This window comes from Antennarius striatus, chromosome 23, assembly GCF_040054535.1.
Source record: "Antennarius striatus isolate MH-2024 chromosome 23, ASM4005453v1, whole genome shotgun sequence".
Classification (NCBI taxonomy): Eukaryota; Metazoa; Chordata; class Actinopteri; order Lophiiformes; family Antennariidae; genus Antennarius; species Antennarius striatus.
Window position 1 is genome coordinate 13602844 of NC_090798.1, and position 22157 is coordinate 13625000.

A 22157-nucleotide genomic window follows, 5' to 3' on the forward strand; every position below is an offset into this window, starting at 1 on the left:
ACACACACACACACACACAAATCAAATAGCTGGGTAAGTGTTGAGTGTTTACGAGTTGACACATTATTCCAGGTCGGTTCTGTTTCGAGGGTTTCTAAGTGTGTGTGTGTGTGTGTGTGTGTGTGTGTGTGTGTGTGTGTGTGTGTGTGTGTGTGTGTGTGTGTGTGTGTGTGTGTGTGTGTGTGTGTGTGTGTGTTTTAATGGGACACTGTGTAGAGTTTGTTTAGAGTCCATAAAGCTCCCAGCAGGCTGTTTTATTGGTCCATCAGACTCCTGTGTTCTAAACTAACAGCTGGAAAATGGGGAGAAGAGGAGGATAAATTAAAGAAATCACAGCCGTCACCCCCCCAGCGTGAGCCAGTGTTAAAGGACTAGTAGGTTATGGGATGGGTCAGAGAAAACAGCGATGTGAGGTGGGGTGGGTGCACCTACGGGACTGTTGAGGATCATCAGGCAGTGGTCGAAGTGGTGGTGCTCCATTGTGGAGTGGCAGTAGAGCTGGGCCAGGGGGTGGTAGCTCCTGGACACACGACAACAGTCAGTGTTAACCTGCTCACACACACGGACACACATGTACCCCCCCTCACACGCCGTCACACGCCCTGCAGACACACCTCTGTATGTAGGAGTTGTTGACCCCTCTGTGGTCCAGGTCGTGGCTGAGGGTCGCGATCATCAAAGCCAAAACCTCCAGGTCTCTGAGGCGAGTCTGTGGGGGGACGAGTGGACGAGTCAGAGCATCCAACACAGCATCCAACACACCCCACACAGCATCCGTCTCTCTCTATACAGTATATATTGGACATCACATTTTTTAACCTTTTAAAACATAAACGGTAAAATTATTACCAGAAAAATCAATTTTTTGGAAAATAAGGTCTAATGGAACCTTCTGACAAATGTGTCAAAAATTAAAAAAGATTTATGTAAATGAGCTTGAATTTTTGTATTTATGGAAAAATCTAGAATTTTTCCATGTGGAAAATCCAGATGCATGTGTCTGAAGTCTCAAAATACTGGCTTGGCTTTAAAGGTTTATTGCCCTCTTCACAGCACTCTTTATATTATTTTGGGGTTTATTTCCATGGCTTGACCATCCAAAAGGTGAACACTGACTATCAGATTGTTCTTGAATGCAGCATCAAGGTACGGTTCCAGGAAATGGGGTATATCGTTTGTTCCTCACAATCTGTTTCTAACAGCGTGGAGAGCTGCCTGGTGGACCAGTGATGAGCTCAGGAAACCAGTAACACCTTTAACCACGGTCATGACGCTGTGCTCTGATTGGCTGCACTGACCTGCAGGCGTCCTGACTTGAGCAGGGCGAACATGCTCTGGGCCGTGTTGAAGGCGTGCCTCCAGTTGTGATACGCCACGTTCTTCCTGTAGTTCTTCTTCACGCTCAGAACCCACTGGCACAAACTCTGTTGAAGACAGAACATTAAAACTCAACGCCCCAGCACGAGACCGCCCCCAGCAGGTTCGTATCGGTGCAGGTGATGCCTTCAGGGCCCGTGGTCAGTAAACTCTGACTGAAGACAGTCTTCACATCACAGCAGACTAAGAAACTGTCCAGGACAAGCAAACCGAGACGAAGAAGAAACGGAGGAGCAGAAGATCACATGTTGTCTGTAGGACGTCCTCCTGACGTCTGACCTCTGTTCCTTCACTAACTCATACTTGGATTAAAATGGATTAAAAGGACTTTAGTTATTTTAAATGGGAAAATGTTTGACTTACAAATTCAGTCACACAACGTGACACTACATGCTGCACAGTTTGAACCCCCGGCGCTCATGCTCACAGTCCTGTAGGGTCCTTAACGGCCCCCAATCAAAGACTCTTTATGTGAAGTGTCCACAGACACTCTGGAGGTCAGCCACCAACACACAAGGGCCTCTTCAGGTGGGGAGTGTGCAGAGGGGGCGAGCCAAACCCACCGGCACCCGGGTGATCTGGTGCCAGAGTAGAGTCTGTCCGCCCAGGAGAGCCGTGGGTCTGACATCCAACATCCTGCACCAGGACTGGTTTGGTTGAGCTGTACTCATACATACTAATGATGTGTTTATTCACCCATACTGGGTCCAGTACCTCCCTCCAGTGGACTGAACACTCCTCTGATCTCCTGAACCTGACAGACTTCTGTGTTTCTTATAAATGATGACTTTCCGGTCAGGTGGAAAGTAGAACGGATTTTATTTTTTCATTTTATAGTTAATAAAAGAAGGAATAGTTCATTCAAAGTTCATTTAAAGGTTCCATGACTTTCCCCACCTTTGGCGGGAAAGTAGCTCCATGATTGTGTAATGTAGGGTATATTAGAATTACATGTTAAAACAACCTACGTCAATACATCCCAGCTCTCACCGTGTACTTCATCTGGAAGTTCTGGACCAGGTTGAGGTCGATGAACATGCGGATGGTGGCCAGCGTGGTTTCAGTGTCCGACAGGTCAGAGTCACTGAAGCTGAAGTCTAGAAGGCCCAAGGACTGGGCCGACGGCACCGTGGCTACCTTCACACACACACACACACACACACACACACACACACACACACACACACACACACACACACACACACACACACACACACACACACACACACACACACAGACACACACACACACACACACACACACACACACACACACACACGACATGCTGAGTGAACTAATCTCATTTCCAGAATCTCAGTCTCCAATCAGTTCTTTAATTTTAATTTTTATTCATCTCAGTAGCTCTAACTACACACTTCAGACTTAGCTGTGTCACACAGACTGTGTGCAGTGATCTCTGGGGTAAAACTCCACCCAAAAAATAACCCTGCGTCCTAGAAACCAAAAGTTGACACCCAGGGGAGGACACTTAATCGGGTTAGGACGTTGGAAGGTGGTGTTGTTATGATTGGTAAGAAAGCTGGACACTGATTGGCTGTCAGAGAGACATCCGAGACCCGCTAACAGATACGTTGATGAACAAAACCCTTAGACAGTCTGCCAGCAGGGACGTCCTGGAATACTTCTTTATTTCTCGGTTCCAGAGGCAGACGGCCCGGTCCAGAGGCTCAACACAGGTGTGTTTTTATTCTGACTAATGATCTGAAGCCATCCTGTCGCTAGGCAGGACTCAGAACACAAACCTCCAATGCACCTGATTCAGTCACAGCCCAGAGACTGACTCAGCATCACTAACGTTTGTGGTGTGGTGACGCGTCACGTGACGGCCCCAGCATCCACCCACAACCTCTGACCTCTGAAAGGTGACATCATCCTGTGTGTGTGTTCATGGATCACTGACTTGCAGGCACTAATGTTCATGTGGTCATGGAGGTGTGTGTTGTTAAATTAATAAATTTTAATTTACCGCGGTTACCTGGAGTTCCCGCGATTCCTCCTCTGCTGCCGTGGCGTGATAGGACAAGACCTGGAACACAAAGAACAGGTGTGAAACGTTCACGTCCCGTCCCTTAGGTCGGCAGTCGGTGGCTAAAAATAATGTCAAATTATCATGATCATCATATGATTTATATAACAATATAAATAATTATAAAATATTATTACAATAATTTTCTTTTCGGGGTAAAGAGTGAACAGAACAAGAGGCAGTGGTGTTGGACAGTCTCCATGTTAACTGTTATAACGGTCAAACCTGAGTCAACAATAACGTTCATTCTGTTTGTGTTCACAGGAGGTTCACCAACAGTCACATGATCGTGTTCCTGTCACAACTTCATTTATGGACACAATTATTATGTCTACTGAACGAAGGAGCCACCAACCAAACACACAACCAACCAACCAGACAGCCAACCAAACAACTAGCCAACCAACCAACCAACCAACCAAACACCCAAACAACCAACCAGACAGCCAACCAAACAACTAGCCAACCAACCAAACACCCACCTAACCAACCACCCAACCAAACACCGAACCAACCAACCAACCAACCAACCAAACACCCAAACAACCAACCAACCAACCAGACAGCCAACCAAACAACTAGCTAACCAACCAAACACCCACCTAACCAACCACCCAACCAAACACCCAAACAACCAACCAACCAACCAACCAACCAGATAACCAACCAAACAACCAACCAAACAACCAACCAAACAACCCGACAACCAACGAACCACCCAACTAAACAACCAAAAAAAACAACCATCCAACCAACCAACCTACTAACGCCCCCCCCCCCTTATATTTAAAACCTCTGACCAGCCCATGTCTCTTCTGTATGGACAACAGCAGCAAACACAGCCCAAACACAGCCCAAACATAACCCAAACATAACCCAAACATAACCCAAACATAACCCAAACATAACCCAAACGTAGCCCAAACGTAACCCAAACAGCCCAAATGTAGCCCAAACACAGCCCATACATAATCCAAACATAGCCCAAACATAACCCAAACATAACCCAAACATAGCCCAAACATAATCCAAACATAGCCCAAACATAACCCAAACATAGCCCAAACATAACCCAAACATAACCCAAACATAGCCCAAACATAATCCAAACATAGCCCAAACATAACCCAAACGTATCCCAAACATAACCCAAACATAACCCAAACATAACCCAAACATAACCCAAACATAACCCAAAGATAACCCAAACATAACCCAAACATAACCCAAACATAACCCAAACATAACCCAAACATAACCCAAAGATAACCCAAACATAACCCAAACTTAGCCCAACAACAGCCCACACACAGCCCAGTAATGCAATAGGTCAGAGAGGACAACAGAGGGTACAGTGGAGTCAGACCAGCTGAAGGAGGCTGTGGGTGAACTGGGTAAAGTGGGGGGTGCTGGTGCCACAGGAGGTGGGCGTCAGCTGCTAGTGAGAGGAGTTCTCACGTCTGACACACTCAACTGACAGCTCCACCAGAAGCAGAACGTGTGCTGAGCGTGTTGCACGCGTGTGACTGACATGACGCCGGCCGGCCGCTGAACGAGTCGGTCATGAAGCTCAGGTCCGACTGAATCGGGGGGGTTCTGTCTGACTGTCAAACAGCAAAGCTAACACCCCGCCTCGCTCCATCACTGTCAGTCACCCCCCCACATCACCGTCAGACAGGCTGTCTCTGGGCTTCTATACTTGTGTGACGTCCCTCACTCCTTCTCATTGGTGATATACACTAATTATTCCCACTGTAATCTCTAATCTGTAATATCTCTAATATCCTTGATGATGTTCATATCCAATGAATGAGACTAGGAAACTACCTGTACCTGGTTGTAATACCTACTTCAGCCAGAGGGTGGAAGTAATTCACCTACAGGCTAATTGCAACTGGCTGGCTGGGATAGGCTCCAGTACCCATGTTAGACTGGGTACACTCCAGATGAGACGCCAGTGCATCACACTCATGGACAGTTTTGGAGGCTGGTTGGGGCCCACGCTGGGCTTCTGCCCCGGAGACACTGACCTCCAGAGTGACCTCCTGCTTGGCCATGACTCTCTCCACCGTCTCGTACATCTGCGTGTTCTGGATGCCCAGACCACAGAAGATGGCGAACGCCTCCAGGAACTGCTCGTCGTTCCTGTTGAAGGTCTTCACGCTGCCTGATGTCTCGTCCTTCTTATTCACCAGCTGACACACACCTGTTGGTCGTAGACACACACACACACACACACACACACACACACACACACACACACACACACACAGATAGAGGATGGTTTATTCCAGTGCTTCTAGGACTCCAACAGGTGGAGGACGGGCCAGCGGTCCTTAATCATGTTCAACCCAACTAATGGAGCTGCTATCAGCTGATTATTGTGATGATAATCACTGTGATGGATGGAGTGCAGGTCTCCTCCTGGGGGGTGATTGAAGTGGTAATGCTGCGCTGCTTTAATAGGTTCTAACCTCCAGTTCTGATGTTACATCACTGAAAGCCACAGACGTTTGAAGTAAGTGATCAATGCCACCAGCGCCCACCCGTCTGTTCATACGTTCACTGAAGTGAGAGGCTCAGCTGCCATGAATGAATGAATGCACTTTAAAGGAACGTTGCACCATTGATGGTGCAGATCTGTCGGTGCTGGTGCTTCACCCTCACATCTGTTTCTGTAACGTTCTAACGGCGAACAGGTGAAAACGACTCACCGATGACTTTGTCCTTCTTTCCATTCCTGATGGGAGCGCAGAGCAAACTCTTGATCTGGCTGCTCGTGTGATCTGGATCGTCGCTCTGTCCAAGGAAACGTATAATAATCACTCATTATGGGATGTCAGAACAGGACATGAGGAGAACAAGAGGAGAGGTACTGACGGTCCAGGGGAAGCGCTGGTCCTTGGTGATGTCTGTGATGTTCAGAGGCTGCATGGTGTTTTTAACATACTGGGCGTACATGTAGTTAATCTGACTGACATCACAGTCCCTGGGGGGTCACACAACAAAACAACCTCGTGACCAAACATGAATACTGAGATGACATGTCAGCTTTACCTGGGACCACCTCTCCATCCCAGCGTGGACACGTTCACGTCAGGTAACTTAGGAGTTTTCAGAGGGGAGGGCATCCTGCTCCTCAACCTGACTTGTGGTCCCTTTGAATGCACTTATTCAGTTTAGTCGAGTCCATGCACCAGAAAATGGGGTACAATGCATGAATTGGAGCAAAAAGGCACCAGCACCTTAAAATATCTATTTTTTCGTACGTTTCACGAGGTGTTCTCGTGCTCAGGGCTGTTGTTTGCGCTGCAGACGTCAAACGTACAGTAATTGTTCAGGTTTCTCCCAACTGCTTTGATTTATTTATTTCTTTATTTTTCTTTTTTTACGAGATCCAGTGAACATAGGGAGTTTTCATCAAACCAGCTGCTACAGAATATATTCAGAAGATATGTATTATTTCGGATCATTTACGTGTTCAGTGGACTCAGTCAGAGGAGACATTAGAACAGAACATCATTAGAAGGACCAGAGCCTTCAGTGAAGTAACAACCGAAACCACAAAAACACCGGCACCAGAAATTGCGTTGGTCGCTGAGAGAGACAGGAAGTCAGGGTAACTAAATACTTTTACTCAGTTACTGTACAACTGGAACATCTGAACCCCCCCACTCCCAAACACCTAAGCCAGTGTTTGCTGGTGGGCTCCCAGTAGGGAATGTGGGGTGCACAAAGCTAACATCCCAACTCTTGCTTAGAGAAAATCATTTTGATTGGTCTGTTATTATTTGTTAAAAAGGTTGATGATGACCAGAACCGCCGTCCACACCCTGACCCACCTCAGAACGTCATCGTGTTTGGATCAGGGTGACATTTAAACCTCTACATATAATTATGAATACAGTTACTTCATTAACTCAGAGGTAATAATGTGTTTCCAGCTGCAGAGGCCAAATACACAGTTGTGTACAATGAGTAGAAATGTGTATATGTTAAAATACAAGAACATTTTCAAGTGGAACATAAAAGTGAGATTCATAAATGACTTTAAATTTAAATTTAAAAATCAAGTCGTTGGTTTTTCCTGATTACACCTTTACTCCACTACGTTTCACTTCTGACCTGTGATGTGTTGTAATAATGTTGGTGTCCTGGAGAGCTGAATGGTCCCCGTGTCCCTGCACACGTGCACACGTGCACACGTGCACACGTGCACTCGTGCACACGTGCAGACACACATTCTGACTGTAATTACCCAAACATGCTAACATCCACATTTCCTGTCTGCATTCATCCAAACGGAGTCGTGTTTTCATCTCCGCTGGACTTCCTGTCAGAGCGGACGCCTCATCACCGGGGCAACGCCGCCCGAGGTGAAGGTCAGCGCTGACATCCTGCAGGACCCCTCCCCTCAAAGCAGCGTCTAAAGGCGGGGGGGGGGGGGTCTGAGCCTTAGAGCAGCTTTAAAACGGGAGGTGATGGAAGACCAGATCAGAGTCTGGTCTGTGTCATCCTGATGGGCTTCTCCACAGACGCCTGCTCACACACACACACACACACACACACACACACACACACACACACACACACACACACACACACACACTGATGTGGACATGGGTTCAGAGCCCAGAGAAACGTGTTGTTTCAGAACCAGTCCACCAGGTTCTGATCCACCCGTCAAGAGAAGGCCGCATTCCATGTGTCTGTCAGGCCTGATCGATCGTGTGTCTGTGGGACGAGTCGTCACGCACACACCTGTGTGTGTGTCAGAGACACCCAACTATTATGGTCTGTCCATCCAGTGGAAAACTTTATTTTCCATCTCTAATCCTGGTTAATACTGTGTTTGTGCAGGTCGATCGTAATGATGGACAAAACCTAATCAGGGATCAATATCAACCACATACACACACACACACACACACACACACACACACACACACACACACACACGTTCCAATTCTGTTGCCCAGGCTTGTATTAAGATTGAATTGTAGATGCTGTGTGGCAACCATTGAGGCCAGGCCCCCCTGAGGGGGGTGGGGTGGGGGTTGTTGGGGGGGGGTTGTCATCTCATTGCATCTTAAATCAGATTAAATCTCATCACTCCTAGCTGGAGCACGACTTAATGTCAGGAAGCTCTGCTGCCATAAACCCTCCTCTGATCCCCTCCTGACCCCCCCGTCCATCCTTCCTGTGCGTCCTTAAATCCTTCCTTAAATCCTTCCTTAAATCCTTCCTTAAATCCTTCCTTAAATCCTTCCTTAAATCCTCCCCCCTCTGACTGATCACTTCCTCCCCGCTGACAAGCGACAGCAGCGTTCTGATTGGTCTACACCTCACACCAAACGATCCTTGACCCTGGTCGTGTCGGTCTGTGTCTACATGGACCTGAGTTGAGTTCCGTCTTCTGTGAACTACAGAGTGTCATGTGACACAGGGGTCCATGTGACACAGGGTGTCATGTGACACAGGGGTCCATGTGACACAGGGTGTCATGTGACACAGGGTGTCATGTGACACAGGGGTCCATGTGACACAGGGTGTCATGTGACACAGGGTGTCATGTGACACAGGGTGTCATGTGACACAGGGTGTCATGTGACACAGGGTGTCATGTGACACAGGGTGTCATGTGACACAGGGTGTCATGTGACACAGGGTGAATGACTGAATGCTGTGAAGCTACGGTTTGTCTCCATTATCCAGCGTTGGTGAACCACCTTCTTCCTAACACAAACTGGGGTCCATGTCTTCGTGGTTCTGTTCGTTGAGGCGGATGAACGGCGCTGGTTGGAGGATTCCTTACAGGAGTAACAGCTTATTGGTTCCAGGCCCAAACGGAGAACCAATCAGGTTTCAGGGAGGTTCGTGGGAGCGTGCTCCTTCAACATGTCCAGTCAGGACACAGGTTTGTCAGATTCATGTCTCCAGTAGCTGCTGCTGGCTTCTCCAGATCTTGGTCCGTTGCCTGTGCTGACCCGGACTGGGCCGTTACTGGGGGCCTGCAGGCATCATCTGTACAGACTGTGTCCACCTCTGACACCCAGTAGGTGTTAAATCCAGACTTCCTGCCGACATGAGTCTGTCTGTGTGACCCCGACCGTTAGACCCCCCCCCCCGTCTATCTGACGGACAGGTTCTGACTGAAGAACTACCAAAGACAATTAAATCCAGTGCTTTGACCCAAAGACGCTGACAGATGAGAACAAGACAGAAGCAGAAAGTTATTGATCGCAAAGAAGGAAAATGTGTGCATCAGTTCTGCAGTCACTTCCTGTTTGTGGTGTTTGTGCCGCTGTCAGTGGGCGGCGGCTCAGAGCATCTGAACGCTGGCGATGAACTGGATCAGTCGCACATTCAAGGTAGAACCGTATTGGCCCGAATACAAGACATTTAAATAAGACTGAAAAGTGGGGGTCGTCTTACATTCGGGGTCTAGACATTACACCCTTCACAACGCTAGATGGCGCCAGATATCTTTAACGCGAATGCTGAACTAACTCCCCAGGCCAAAGCGAACCCCTGTCACGAAGAAGAAAATGATTTGAACGAGGCAAAAAAACACGCTTTTTCTCTCGAATGTATTGTTATAATCATTTGTTTCAGATGTACTGTAACTATTTTCTGTATAAATATTAAATTTGGTGTTCAGAAAGTCTTTTTTCAACCTTGAGTCTTGATAAAGAGGGGTGGTCTTATAATCAGTCTTATATTCGGGCCAGTACGTATATCTATATGAGCATCAGGACGGGTAACATGTGTACTGAGGACGACGCTCCTACCTCTTGGGAACCACCAGGACGTCCCCCAGCTCCTCGTACTCCATGTGGAACACCCCAGAGAAGGAGTTCTGCAGGAGAGAGGGGTTATTCTTCTGGGACACCAGACTGACTGATGATGGGGTCAAGACAGTTTCCCATGATGCATTTAGGATCCAATGACACATAAACACACACTAACACACACTTCCTTTGTCCAGTCCCAAATTGTCCAGACCCCCCCGGTGGTGTTCTGTCCCACAGACCCCCCGGTGGTGTTCTGTCCCACAGACCCCCCCGGTGGTGTTCTGTCCCACAGACCCCCCCCCGGTGGTGTTCTGTCCCACAGACCCCCCCGGTGGTTCTCTGGTCCCATCCACTCCTTCATTCCTCCAATTACCATAAACCCACAATTCAAACAGCCAGAGCGTGGCACCGTGCACCCCGCCTAAAACACGTCTCCTAGCATGAAAAGCAGGACGTTGATGTATTACCCATCAGGCCTTGCCAGAGGGAGAGTTTATTTCTGCATTCCAGCTCCTCCTCCTTATAGGGGCTTGTTTCTCTCAACCTCACAAAGGAAACTTTTCCGTTTTTAAGAGACGGGACAGGATGTCAGGACGGAGCCCACTTCTTCATTTGGGGAGAAAAAGACACACACACACACACACACACACACACACACACACACACACACACACACACACCTTCACTCTCTGGAACGCGCCCCCTCCCCCCATGCATCTAGGTGAGGGTAATAAAGCTGTTTTAAACAGAAAAAGGAGTGGGTAATGTTATGACATTTATTGGAGAGTCTGGCGGGGAGGGTGGGGGGGGGGGGTTTACAACAGGATGACAGGGGGGGGGGGGGGTAGAAATAAATCGGGGCTTGTCTTTACATTTGCTTTAAAAAGATCCGTCCAGGTTTAAAATATCACAGCGGGACAAAGAATGGTTTGTTTGGTCCACAGGGGCTTCACACACACACACACACACACACACACACACACACACACACACACACACACACACACACACACACACACACACACACACACACACACGTACAACACGCTAACACGTGACATGTTCAGGACACCTGTTGCCAATCTCAGAATTATTTCTGTTACACAACTCCAGGAATGAAACATGAACGAGGAGCCAGATGTCAAACCTCATGACACACACACACACACACACACACACACACACACACACACACACACACACACACACACACACACACACACACACACACACACACACACACACACACACACACACTTACACTGCCGGGTTCTGTGTCTGATTTTTAACTATTCAGTAATTGTTCAGGTGAACCGGTTTGACACCACGTTGTTTTAGCATCAGTGTCGCTGGTCGTCATGGAGACACACAGTAAAACCTGACAGGTGTAGCCTCTGGCCACATGCAGGTCTGATCTCCACGGTGAAGTTTTGTACATGTTTTTAATATGTGGATGACATGTGCATTAGTTTAATACGGTAGGTTCACCTTAGGGACGTGTCTGATGACACGTTTTGGGGGGGGGCACCTTTCTGTTGGGTATGGTGTCAACACCACGTTTTCACACAGACAGGATCTTCTTTTTACCTGAGAAACAGTTTCTGTCTCAACCCTCAAAAGTCAACTGAACTGTGGAATATGATTGGCCTGTGGTTCTGTTCTCTGATTGGTCACCTCATGATCCCCTCACCTGCTGACAACAACCTGGATAGCTGTTTGAATATGGGGCCATTAATTAATTTGTGTGGCACACACATCCGTTCCTGCTGAATATTGATGATGTAATGATTGCAGACATTATTCTCTCTGACCAATCAATACACCTGTGAGAGTCCGTTCATTCTTGTAAATGCAGACACACCTGATGCTTTTTGCCTGATGCAACACCAAAAAAGGCGCTGAGAGCCGATGGAGCCCCACGTGGTGGAAATGACCCCAGTGGTGACAACAAATCATCAGGCTGGCCTCCATTCCCAGAGTCCAGGCTAAGAATGAACAGAATAAAAATGTGATAGTGCTGCTTTACGAGCCCAGGTCTGTAGACAAAGTCCTCTGAGGGCCTTATCAGGCTCCAATAAAACACCAAACACATTAATTAAACCGCCATAAAGCAGCGCTGGGTTCAGATGAAAGCAGCTCAGAGGAACTCAGGAGATCCTAGTGTTCTCCAACGTTAGTGGAGAAACCGGATCCAGCAGCACGTCTAGAAACAGTTCCCGTCATCATGATGGGTTCTGGATTCTAAGCGTTCTGTAATCTACCCTGACAGCGTTTGAACACAGTTTTTATTAAAAGCCATTCTGGACGCCGTCTGAAAGTGGAGTTCAGAGCCTGGACAACGTTCCCCTCTGTGGGTTAACCTGGTAGTAATTAATACCAGACGAAGCTGAACAACAATGTTTTGTAACCTAACGCACACCAGCCCAGAAGCATCGCATTCCCCCACCAGTGAACCCAGTTCAGCACACTGGTCAGAGGGGACTGGGACCAGCGGCTGAATAAGTTGTCAGCCCACTGACGACTGAACGCGTCTCTGGGTCGGTGGTCAGGCTGGAAACCTCTGGTGAGACTAAATGTAGATAAACCAGATAGAATCCTGCTTCATGGAAAAGGTTCACTCCAGACCAAACGTTAACTGAAACGTTTCGTCTCGTCTGAAGCAGCGACGCCGCGGGGGGGGGACAATAATGAGATCTGATCGTCCTGTGGGGCTTCGACCTGAAATAACAATCAGTTCTGTCAGAGTGTTTACAGCAGCTGGACAGAACCACAGACGACAGTCTGGGCCAAAGTATTTAAAGCTCCATCAAAATGTCTTGTTAGCTTTAGCAAAGCCACAGGTACTGAAATGCTACCTAGCATGCTAAAACACAATGTTAGATTTTCCTGGAGTTTCTGAAAGCTGTAACTACAAAACCAGCGCTAAGTGGTTCTCTGAACCTCTGTTCAATCACCATGACAACGGACTCGCTGACGGTCTATCTCTGCTCTCCAGTTATTAATGGCCCTTCTCAAAGTTATGTTTTTATTATTCCAATCTGAGCTGGTTTTCCATCGGTTTCCTCGTTCGCTCCAGATTTCCAGGTCGAGGAGAGTTTATAACGTAATGATTGGTCCTCCAGCTGCGCTCGCTAAACCTCTCAGAGATAACACGTTCAGCGTTCTCTGGTGACGTCCAGAGAAAACAGAACCTTTTTACTCACGAGCATCTGAAGCGCTGATGGAAAACTTTTATCGGTATTATGGGCTGTGGATCATTCAATGTGGCTGCTTTTCATCAGAAGGCAAAAATGGTAGTTTGACTATAAATTATTTAAACGAAATATCAATTTATTCAGTTTATCCTTGTTGTAAAGCTAATAAAGCTAATAAAGCTAATAAAGCTAATATTATTTTATTATTTATAAAAATTCATCAAAGTCACCGCTCCAAAGCAAGTTGTCACCAGGTTTATTACTTAATACACCTTAATAACATATGACTACCTGCTTATGATGGCATTATAACCATGTTATTACAGTTACATTAGGTGGAGGTTGTAGTTTTTCATAAATCAATAAGACGATGTGTCGTTTCATCTGGTTCCTTTTCCAGTTGTTGGTGTGTGTTTGTGTTTTACAGCCTGTTCACACTGCGACTGTCGGACATTTATTACCCCTTCATGTATAAAACGTTATGAAGCCTTTATGGGGGGGGTCAGCTGAGGTAATAACAGCGACTAACTGACTGGTATAAACACAATGAGCACGAGGAGGTCAGAGACAGAAGAGACCGAGCTAAAGACCAAACTACACGCTCTCTGCCGTCTGTCGGCTCATTTACTCTGAGGCGAGGCTGCTCCAAAGTAATCTGGTTAAAGATAGTAATCTGATTACACATGAAATCAAAAAGGATCCATTCATGTCCAGCTGTAAAAGTAACTGCAGTTAAAGATTCTGATGCATTTCCTGTGTGTGAATCACTGACAGCTGTGATGGAACACAAACCACAGGCTGACATCCAGGATCACTAGAATAGTCTTCACTATCGTTTCTACGGAAACAAGCTCACGGAGACACTGAAGTACTACTAAAGTATGAAGGACAACAAACAACACAACATGCTGTCACGCTCCTATCCCATAATATGCATTTACAGAGTAAATATAGGAAGTATTACAGTAAATGTCCCTTTAACGTGAGACGCCTGAATGCAACATTGACGGAAATGAGCTCAGTTCAAGCCTGTTTACCAGAGAAACATCAATCAATCAATCAATCAATCAATCAATCAATCAATCAATCAATCAATCAATCAATCGATAAACTGACAACAAATAATCAGAAAAAACACTGTGAGCCTCTGAGTGTGTGTGTGTGTGTGTGTGTGTGTGTGTGTGTGTGTGTGTGTGTGTGTGTGTGTGTGTGTGTGTGTGTGTGTGTGTGTGTGTGAGTGTGTGTGTGTTCTGACCAGAGAGTCTTCGTCAGCGATGAAGACGGTACAGGCCTGGGCCTGCATGAAGGACAGGATGGTTCCTGCAAACTTCCTCAGTAGAACCTCCAGACACTGTTGTTCCTCAAAGATGAGACTGGCCAGGTCCAGCAGCACCTACACACACACACACACACACACACACACACACACACACACACACACACGTTAGAATGTATGTGGTATCAGAGCTGCGTGTCACACACAGACACACACACACACACACACACACAGACACACACACACACACACACACACACACACACACACACACACACACACACACACCTGGTTGCGTCTGTTCTCCAGCTGGGACGTCTCGTAGAGCTGAGCGTTGTGCAGGACGATACCTGAGAAGGACAGGTAGGCCGAGAAGTCCTGATGGAGAAACACAGAAAACACAGTGAAGGAGACAGGAGGGAGGTCTGACTGGTACAGGTAGTCCTCAACATATGAACACAACTGGTTCAGAGAGCTTGTTCATAACTTGAATTGTTTGTGAGTCATTATTTTTTATATTCCTATTTATAATCTCCATGATGTTATTTAAATGTCATTACTACTGTAAATACTAATGTCATTACTACTGTAAGTACTACAGTAATGTCATTACTACTGTAAATACTACAGTAATGTCATTACTACTGTAAATACTAATGTCATTACTACTGTAAATACTAACGTCATTACTACTGTAAATACTAATGTCATTACTACTGTAAATACTAACGTCATTACTACTGTAAATACTACAGTAATGTCATTACTACTGTAAATAATACAGTAATGTCATTACTACTGTAAATACTAATGTCATTACTACTGTAAATACTACAGTAATGTCATTACTACTGCAAATACTACAGTAATGTCATTACTACTGTAAATACTAATGGCATTACTACTGTAAATACTACAGTAATGTCATTACTACTGTAAATACTACAGTAATGTCTTTACTACTGTAAATACTACAGTAATGTCATTACTACTGTAAATACTACAGTAATGTCATTACTACTGTAAATACTAATGTCATTACTACTGTAAATACTACAGTAATATAATTACAGCTGTAAATACTGAAGTAATCTCATTACTACTGTAAATACTACAGTAATCTCATTACTCCTCATTACTACAGTAATGTCATTACTCCTCATTACTACAGTAATCTCATTACTCCTCATTACTACAGTAATCTCATTACTCCTCATTACTACAGTAGTATTCCCTCAGACTGACCTGTACTGTCGTGCTCCCACCTGACCAGAGAACTGTACCCACCTTTTCGTCCTGGTCAGTGAACGCCCCGTCGTCCCCACTCTTCTTGTTGATGGCCTGAACGACCCCCACCACCTGCAGCGGTCAGACGGACACACCTCTGAGGGGCTGATCACAGGAGAGCACTTCCTGTCAGCTGATCAGGGCCTCACCTCGTCCCTGTGGTTCTTGATGGGGAGGCAGAGGATGCTCTGGGTCTTGTACCCGGTGATCAGGTCCACCTCAGCGTTGAAGCGGGGGTCCTGTGGACAAAAACACGATTGGATGCCGTCGTTAATGGATCAACAATTATCTGGGGACCTGATCACCCCCCCCAACCAAACATCAAACCAACAACCCAAGCTCCTCTGATTGGTGGGAGAAACATTGTTCCTCCTGCTGACCTCTGAAGACTTTACCCAGAATCCTCTGAACTCAGAGGGTTGTGTTGTCATGGTGACTGAAACACACCTGACAACACAACAGGTGTGGATGCTGTGGTGAGAATACAATGGGTCTGTTTCGTTTCTACCTGGAACCAGGACTGAATTCAAATGAACGATGATGTCATCAAATCACACAAACAGCCCCGCCCCCTTTTTTTTCTACGAGGAACTTCTGGAACAATCAACAAGAAAACAGACTTTAAAACAGAAAACAACCAAAACCATCCAGGAAAACAGATGTTAGAGAAAATGTGTAAATTAATATTTTATACAAAGAGCATAACATAATAATTTACACATTTATTGGTGTGGATTGGTTTGGCCCAGACTGCTGACACACACTCAGAGCAGAACACATGGAGACAGGCAGGGGGGGTGATGGGTGGGGGGGGTCATCCTGCTGCTGAAATCAATGAAATGGGAGAGGAAAGAGCCAATCAGAGAGCTGGGGAGTCCCCCGGATGACGGACATGGGCAGACACACACACACACACACACACACACACACACACACACACACACACACACACACACACACACACACACACACACACACACACACACACACACACACACACACACACACACACACACACACACACACACACACACACACACTCCTCTGCTGTGAGGACACATGAACACTGACTTTCCCTCTGAGTCGGCTCCACCCACACATATAGATCACAAATCATCTTTAGAGCGGATCAATCCTTAAAGCGATCGATCGTATCAGGACAGAACAGGATGAACCCTCTCCCCGTCTGCTTCTCTTTGAAGAGAAGAGGATCGCATTTCACACACACACACACACACACACACACACACACACACACACACACACACACACACACACACACACACACACACACAAACACACACACACACACACACACACACACACACACACACACACACACAGATAATGTTGCATCAGGTGATCAGGGGACTGAAGGAAAATAAGACAGAGGTTTTGGGGCAGCTGGAGGGTCAAAGGTCAGCGGGTCCATCTGTTCAAACAGCCTGCAGCTGTAGTTTGAACCACGGCGGTCGAGTTGTTTTTCTTTGATAATGGTGTGTCTTTAACACCAGATCAATCATTTGGATTGATTGTTTGTTTGTTGTTGATCAGTAAATGATAAAAACCTGCAGGAAAGGTTTTAAATATAGTGGAAGGGTGGGGCAGGTGGGAGGGGCTTCAAAAGTCCAAAAAAGTTAGGACGTAATTCAAAATGCAGAGAAGAAGCTCTAAGAAGGAGAGAATCACATCCTCAGGGGGAGAGAACAGGACAGGAAGTGTAGAGCAGAACGGAAGAGTTTCAAAATAAATCGACTCAAAGATCCTCACCAGCTCTGGTTGGGTTAGATAGACCCCCCCAGACTGGAGTCCTGTGGGTGTGATTATTGATTAAGGTGGGGGGGTGACCTTGTGTGGAAACTGGATCACTGAGTCGGGGGTCAGATGTCAGCAGACGCTGCAGTGTGTGGTGGGTGTGGGTGACGTGACGATGGACAAGAACCCCCCCAGGGGAACACTTTGACCTTCAATGACCCCCGTCCTCCCCCCACGTCAGTGAAAACCACCAAACCCCAAAGCATACACGCTTGAACCCTGAGTGACGCACAGACGCGTGGCGTCCTCACCTCGTAAGCGTTCCTGATGTTCAGCGGCTGTCCCGTGGCGGCGACATGTCCCACAATGCCTTTGTTCCACTCCAGCCGGATGCAGTTACTGGACGACTCCTCCACCGTGGAGCCCTCGGCCACGTCGAACAGCCGGCTGATCAGGAACTTCCTGTTGGCGCTGTCCTCGCCAACCTGGGGCCACACAGAGCAGGAAGTGGTCAAACGTTCATGACATGAGGCCGAGATCTACTTCCTGTTGACACCCGACCTAATGTCCTCCAGTAGGAACTAAATGATGTAGGAACCAATGTTGTCCTCCTGTAGGAACTAAATGATGTAGGAACCAATGTTGTCCTCCTGTAGGAACTAAATGATGTAGGAACCAATGTTGTCCTCCAGTAGGAACTAAATGATGTAGGAACCAATGTTGTCCTCCTGTAGGAACTAAATGATGTAGGAACCAATGTTGTCCTCCAGTAGGAACTAAATGATGGAGGAACCAATGTTGTCCTCCTGTAGGAACTAAATGATGTAGGAACCAATGTTGTCCTCCTGTAGGAACTAGATGATGTAGGAACCAATGTTGTCCTGTAGGAACTAAATGATGTAGGAACCAATGTTGTCCTCCTGTAGGAACTAAATGATGTAGGAACCAATGTTGTCCTCCTGTAGGAACTAAATGATGTAGGAACCAATGTTGTCCTCCTGTAGGAACTAAATGATGTAGGAACCAATGTTGTCCTCCTGTAGGAACTAAATGATGTAGGAACCAATGTTGTCCTCCTGTAGGAACTAAATGATGTAGGAACCAATGTTGTCCTCCTGTAGGAACTAAATGATGTAGGAACCAATGTTGTCCTCCTGTAGGAACTAGATGATGTAGGAACCAATGTTGTCCTCCTGTAGGAACTAGATGATGTAGGAACCAATGTTGTCCTGTAGGAACTAAATGATGTAGGAACCAATGTTGTCCTCCAGTAGGAACTAAATGATGTAGGAACCAATGTTGTCCTCCTGTAGGAACTAAATGATGTAGGAACCAATGTTGTCCTCCAGTAGGAACTACATGATGTAGGAACCAATGTTGTCCTCCTGTAGGAACTAAATGATGTAGGAACCAATGTTGTCCTCCTGTAGGAACTAAATGATGTAGGAACCAATGTTGTCCTGTAGGAACTAAATGATGTAGGAACCAATGTTGTCCTCCAGTAGGAACTACATGATATAGGAACCAATGTTGTCCTCCTGTAGGAACTAAATGATGTAGGAACCAATGTTGTCCTCCTGTAGGAACTAAATGATGTAGGAACCAATGTTGTCCTCCTGTAGGAACTAAATGATGTAGGAACCAATGTTGTCCTCCTGTAGGAACTAAATGATGTAGGAACCAATGTCTTGGGGTCAGGTTTCTGTCAGGAAGCATTAACTGACGCTAACGCTGAACTCTGAATGTTTTACTAGTTGATGTTAACTATTGGTGGATTAACGGAGAAACTTCATGAAATCAAACAGACACCAAACATAAAGGGGCGTGTCTGTTGATGAACAGGAAGTGACATCAGCGCGTCGTTCAGGTCAGTGTGGTGGAACACCTCAGTGGGTTAGAGCTGGGTTTAGCCTCTAGACCGGATTTTAGTTCATAAAGTGTTTTTATGTCCTCTTATTGTTTCTGGTCAGTCTGAGGGAGTAGTACTGTAGTATTTAGAGTAGTAATGAGATTACTTTAGTATTTAGAGTAGTAATGATATTACTGTAGTATTTAGAGTAGTAATGAGATTACTTTAGTATTTAGAGTAGTAATGATATTACTGTAGTATTTAGAGTAGTAATGACATTACTGTAGTATTTACGGTAGTAATGACATTACTTTAGTATTTACGGTAGTAATGACATTACTGTAGTATTTACGGTAGTAATGACATTACTGTAGTATTTAAAGTAGTAATGACATTACTGTAGTATTTACGGTAGTAATGACATTACTGTAGTATTTACGGTAGTAATGACATTACTTTAGTATTTACGGTAGTAATGACATTACTGTAGTATTTACGGTAGTAATGACATTACTGTAGTATTTACAGTAGTAATGACCTTACTGTAGTATTTACGGTAGTAATGACATTACTGTAGTATTTACGGTAGTAATGACATTACTGTAGTATTTACAGTAGTAATGACATTACTGTAGTATTTACGGTAGTAATGACACTACTGTAGTATTTACAGTAGTAATGACATTACTGTAGTATTTACAGTAGTAATGACATTACTGTAGTATTTACAGTAGTAATGACATTACTGTAGTATTTACAGTAGTAATGACATTACTGTAGTATTTACGGTAGTAATGACATTACTGTAGTATTTACGGTAGTAATGAAATTACTGTAGTATTTACGGTAGTAATGACATTACTGTAGTATTTACAGTAGTAATGACATTACTGTAGTATTTACAGTAGTAATGACATTACTGTAGTATTTACAGTAGTAATGACATTACTGTAGTATTTACGGTAGTAATGACATTACTGTAGTATTTACGGTAGTAATGAAATTACTGTAGTATTTACGGTAGTAATGACATTACTGTAGTATTTACAGTAGTAATGACATTACTGTAGTATTTACAGTAGTAATGACATTACTGTAGTATTTACGGTAGTAATGACATTACTGTAGTATTTACAGTAGTAATGACATTACTGTAGTATTTACAGTAGTAATGACATGTAAATTACTTCATGTGGAGATTCCAGATTGAAATTTCATGAATAACGACTTACAAACAATTCCACTTACAAACAGCCTCTTGTGTTTGTAGGTTGAGGACTACCCGTACCCTGACCCCCCCCCCCCCCAGACTGCAGTGTGACCCCTACCAGGAACAGGGAGTAGCGGTCGGCAGCGATCAGCTCGTTGATGTGGAGGAAGATCTTGTGGCAGAGGGCTGTCAGGTCCAGATGGCTCGACACCTCCTTCACCAGCTCCAGCAGCCTGGTGCAGCGGTCGCCCCCGCCGCCGGCCCCGCCGCCGGCCCCGCCGCACCCTCCTCCGCTCCCTCCCCCGCCCTCGCCCATCACCGTGCCCCAGAGGGGGGCGGCCTCGCGGTCGGCGTCGCTCAGGAAGGTCAGCGAGCCCTCGGCGTCTTTGACCACGATGGGTCTGAGCGGACGGTCGAACTCGGACGCTGAGATCTTCCGGGTGGGGGTGCCGGGGGCGGGGCTGGGGATGCTGGCCGGGGACGGGCAGCGGTTGTCCAGGTAACTGAGGGTGGGTGGGGTGATGGTGGAGGAGGCAGCGGGGTCACTGGAGGATGGGGGGGTCCGCTGGGGAGGACTGTCTCTGGAGGACGACTGGATGCAGTGGACGCGCTCAGAGAACCAGGCGTTCACCATCTCCCTGTGGGGGGGGGACAGGGGGAGCTGAAACACTCGCTGGTGCACACGGACTCAACCACAGTAGTGTACCCCCAACCACACCGCACTAGTGAACGTGAGAAGGTAAACACCAGTGGAGATGTTGCACCGGGTCACATCATCTCTAACGGTTACCATGACGATTCTGTGAGTGTGGTTTGAATCCAGGTTCCTCACATCTTCACAGCAGGATGCTCAAACTTCATTTCCCAGAATTCTGTTCCAGAAAAGGCTTTACATTTTAACAGAAGAATGGATCAAATCACACGGTCCAGCCTGACGCTCCTCACCAAACACATCGCCACGGGCAACAGGCGCCAACACACACCCTGCTCCGTCACACACACCACAGTCACACCTGTGACACGCCGCCCCCCAGGAAGTGAGATCCAAACACTCAGTCTGGTATCAATCCAGAAATGGAAAGAATGGATCCATCCCATAATCATCAAAAAATAAAATAAAAAAATAAAAAATAATCGTCACCAAACTTTAACATCATTTTAAAGGAGGCAGCAGCTCCGCCCACAAAGTCCTGGGCTGAGGACCCGAGGGGGGCCGGTTCCAGACCCGTGTGTGTGTGTGTGTGTGTGTGTGTGTGTGTGTGTGTGTGTGTGTGTGTGTGTGTGTGTGTGTGTGTGTGTGTGTGTGTGTACTTTCACAGTAAAACTAGATGTAACTGTGAAGAGCTCTCCAATCAGCAGCACATTGTC

General features: G+C 46.2%; 1 protein-coding gene across 3 annotated transcripts in view; it reads right to left on the reverse strand.

Annotated features, from left to right (window-relative positions):
• pde5ab (phosphodiesterase 5A, cGMP-specific, b) overlaps positions 1-22157 on the reverse strand; it is a 47965-nt gene that overhangs the window by 9005 nt on the left and 16803 nt on the right. For 2 of the 3 annotated variants that reach the window (XM_068307960.1, XM_068307958.1), the window contains exons 2-16: positions 20908-21427; positions 18042-18215; positions 16125-16214; positions 15976-16047; positions 14977-15066; positions 14668-14805; positions 10216-10283; positions 6305-6413; positions 6139-6223; positions 5455-5630; positions 3365-3424; positions 2368-2514; positions 1299-1424; positions 615-709; positions 433-520 (exon numbers count right to left, since the gene is read on the reverse strand). In XM_068307960.1, coding sequence (XP_068164061.1) covers positions 433-520; positions 615-709; positions 1299-1424; positions 2368-2514; positions 3365-3424; positions 5455-5630; positions 6139-6223; positions 6305-6413; positions 10216-10283; positions 14668-14805; positions 14977-15066; positions 15976-16047; positions 16125-16214; positions 18042-18215; positions 20908-21423 — 2034 coding nt within the window. In that variant the 5' untranslated portion in view covers positions 21424-21427. The remainder of the gene's footprint in view (positions 1-432; positions 521-614; positions 710-1298; positions 1425-2367; positions 2515-3364; positions 3425-5454; positions 5631-6138; positions 6224-6304; positions 6414-10215; positions 10284-14667; positions 14806-14976; positions 15067-15975; positions 16048-16124; positions 16215-18041; positions 18216-20907; positions 21428-22157) is intronic. The other variant, XM_068307959.1, reaches the window with a different exon arrangement.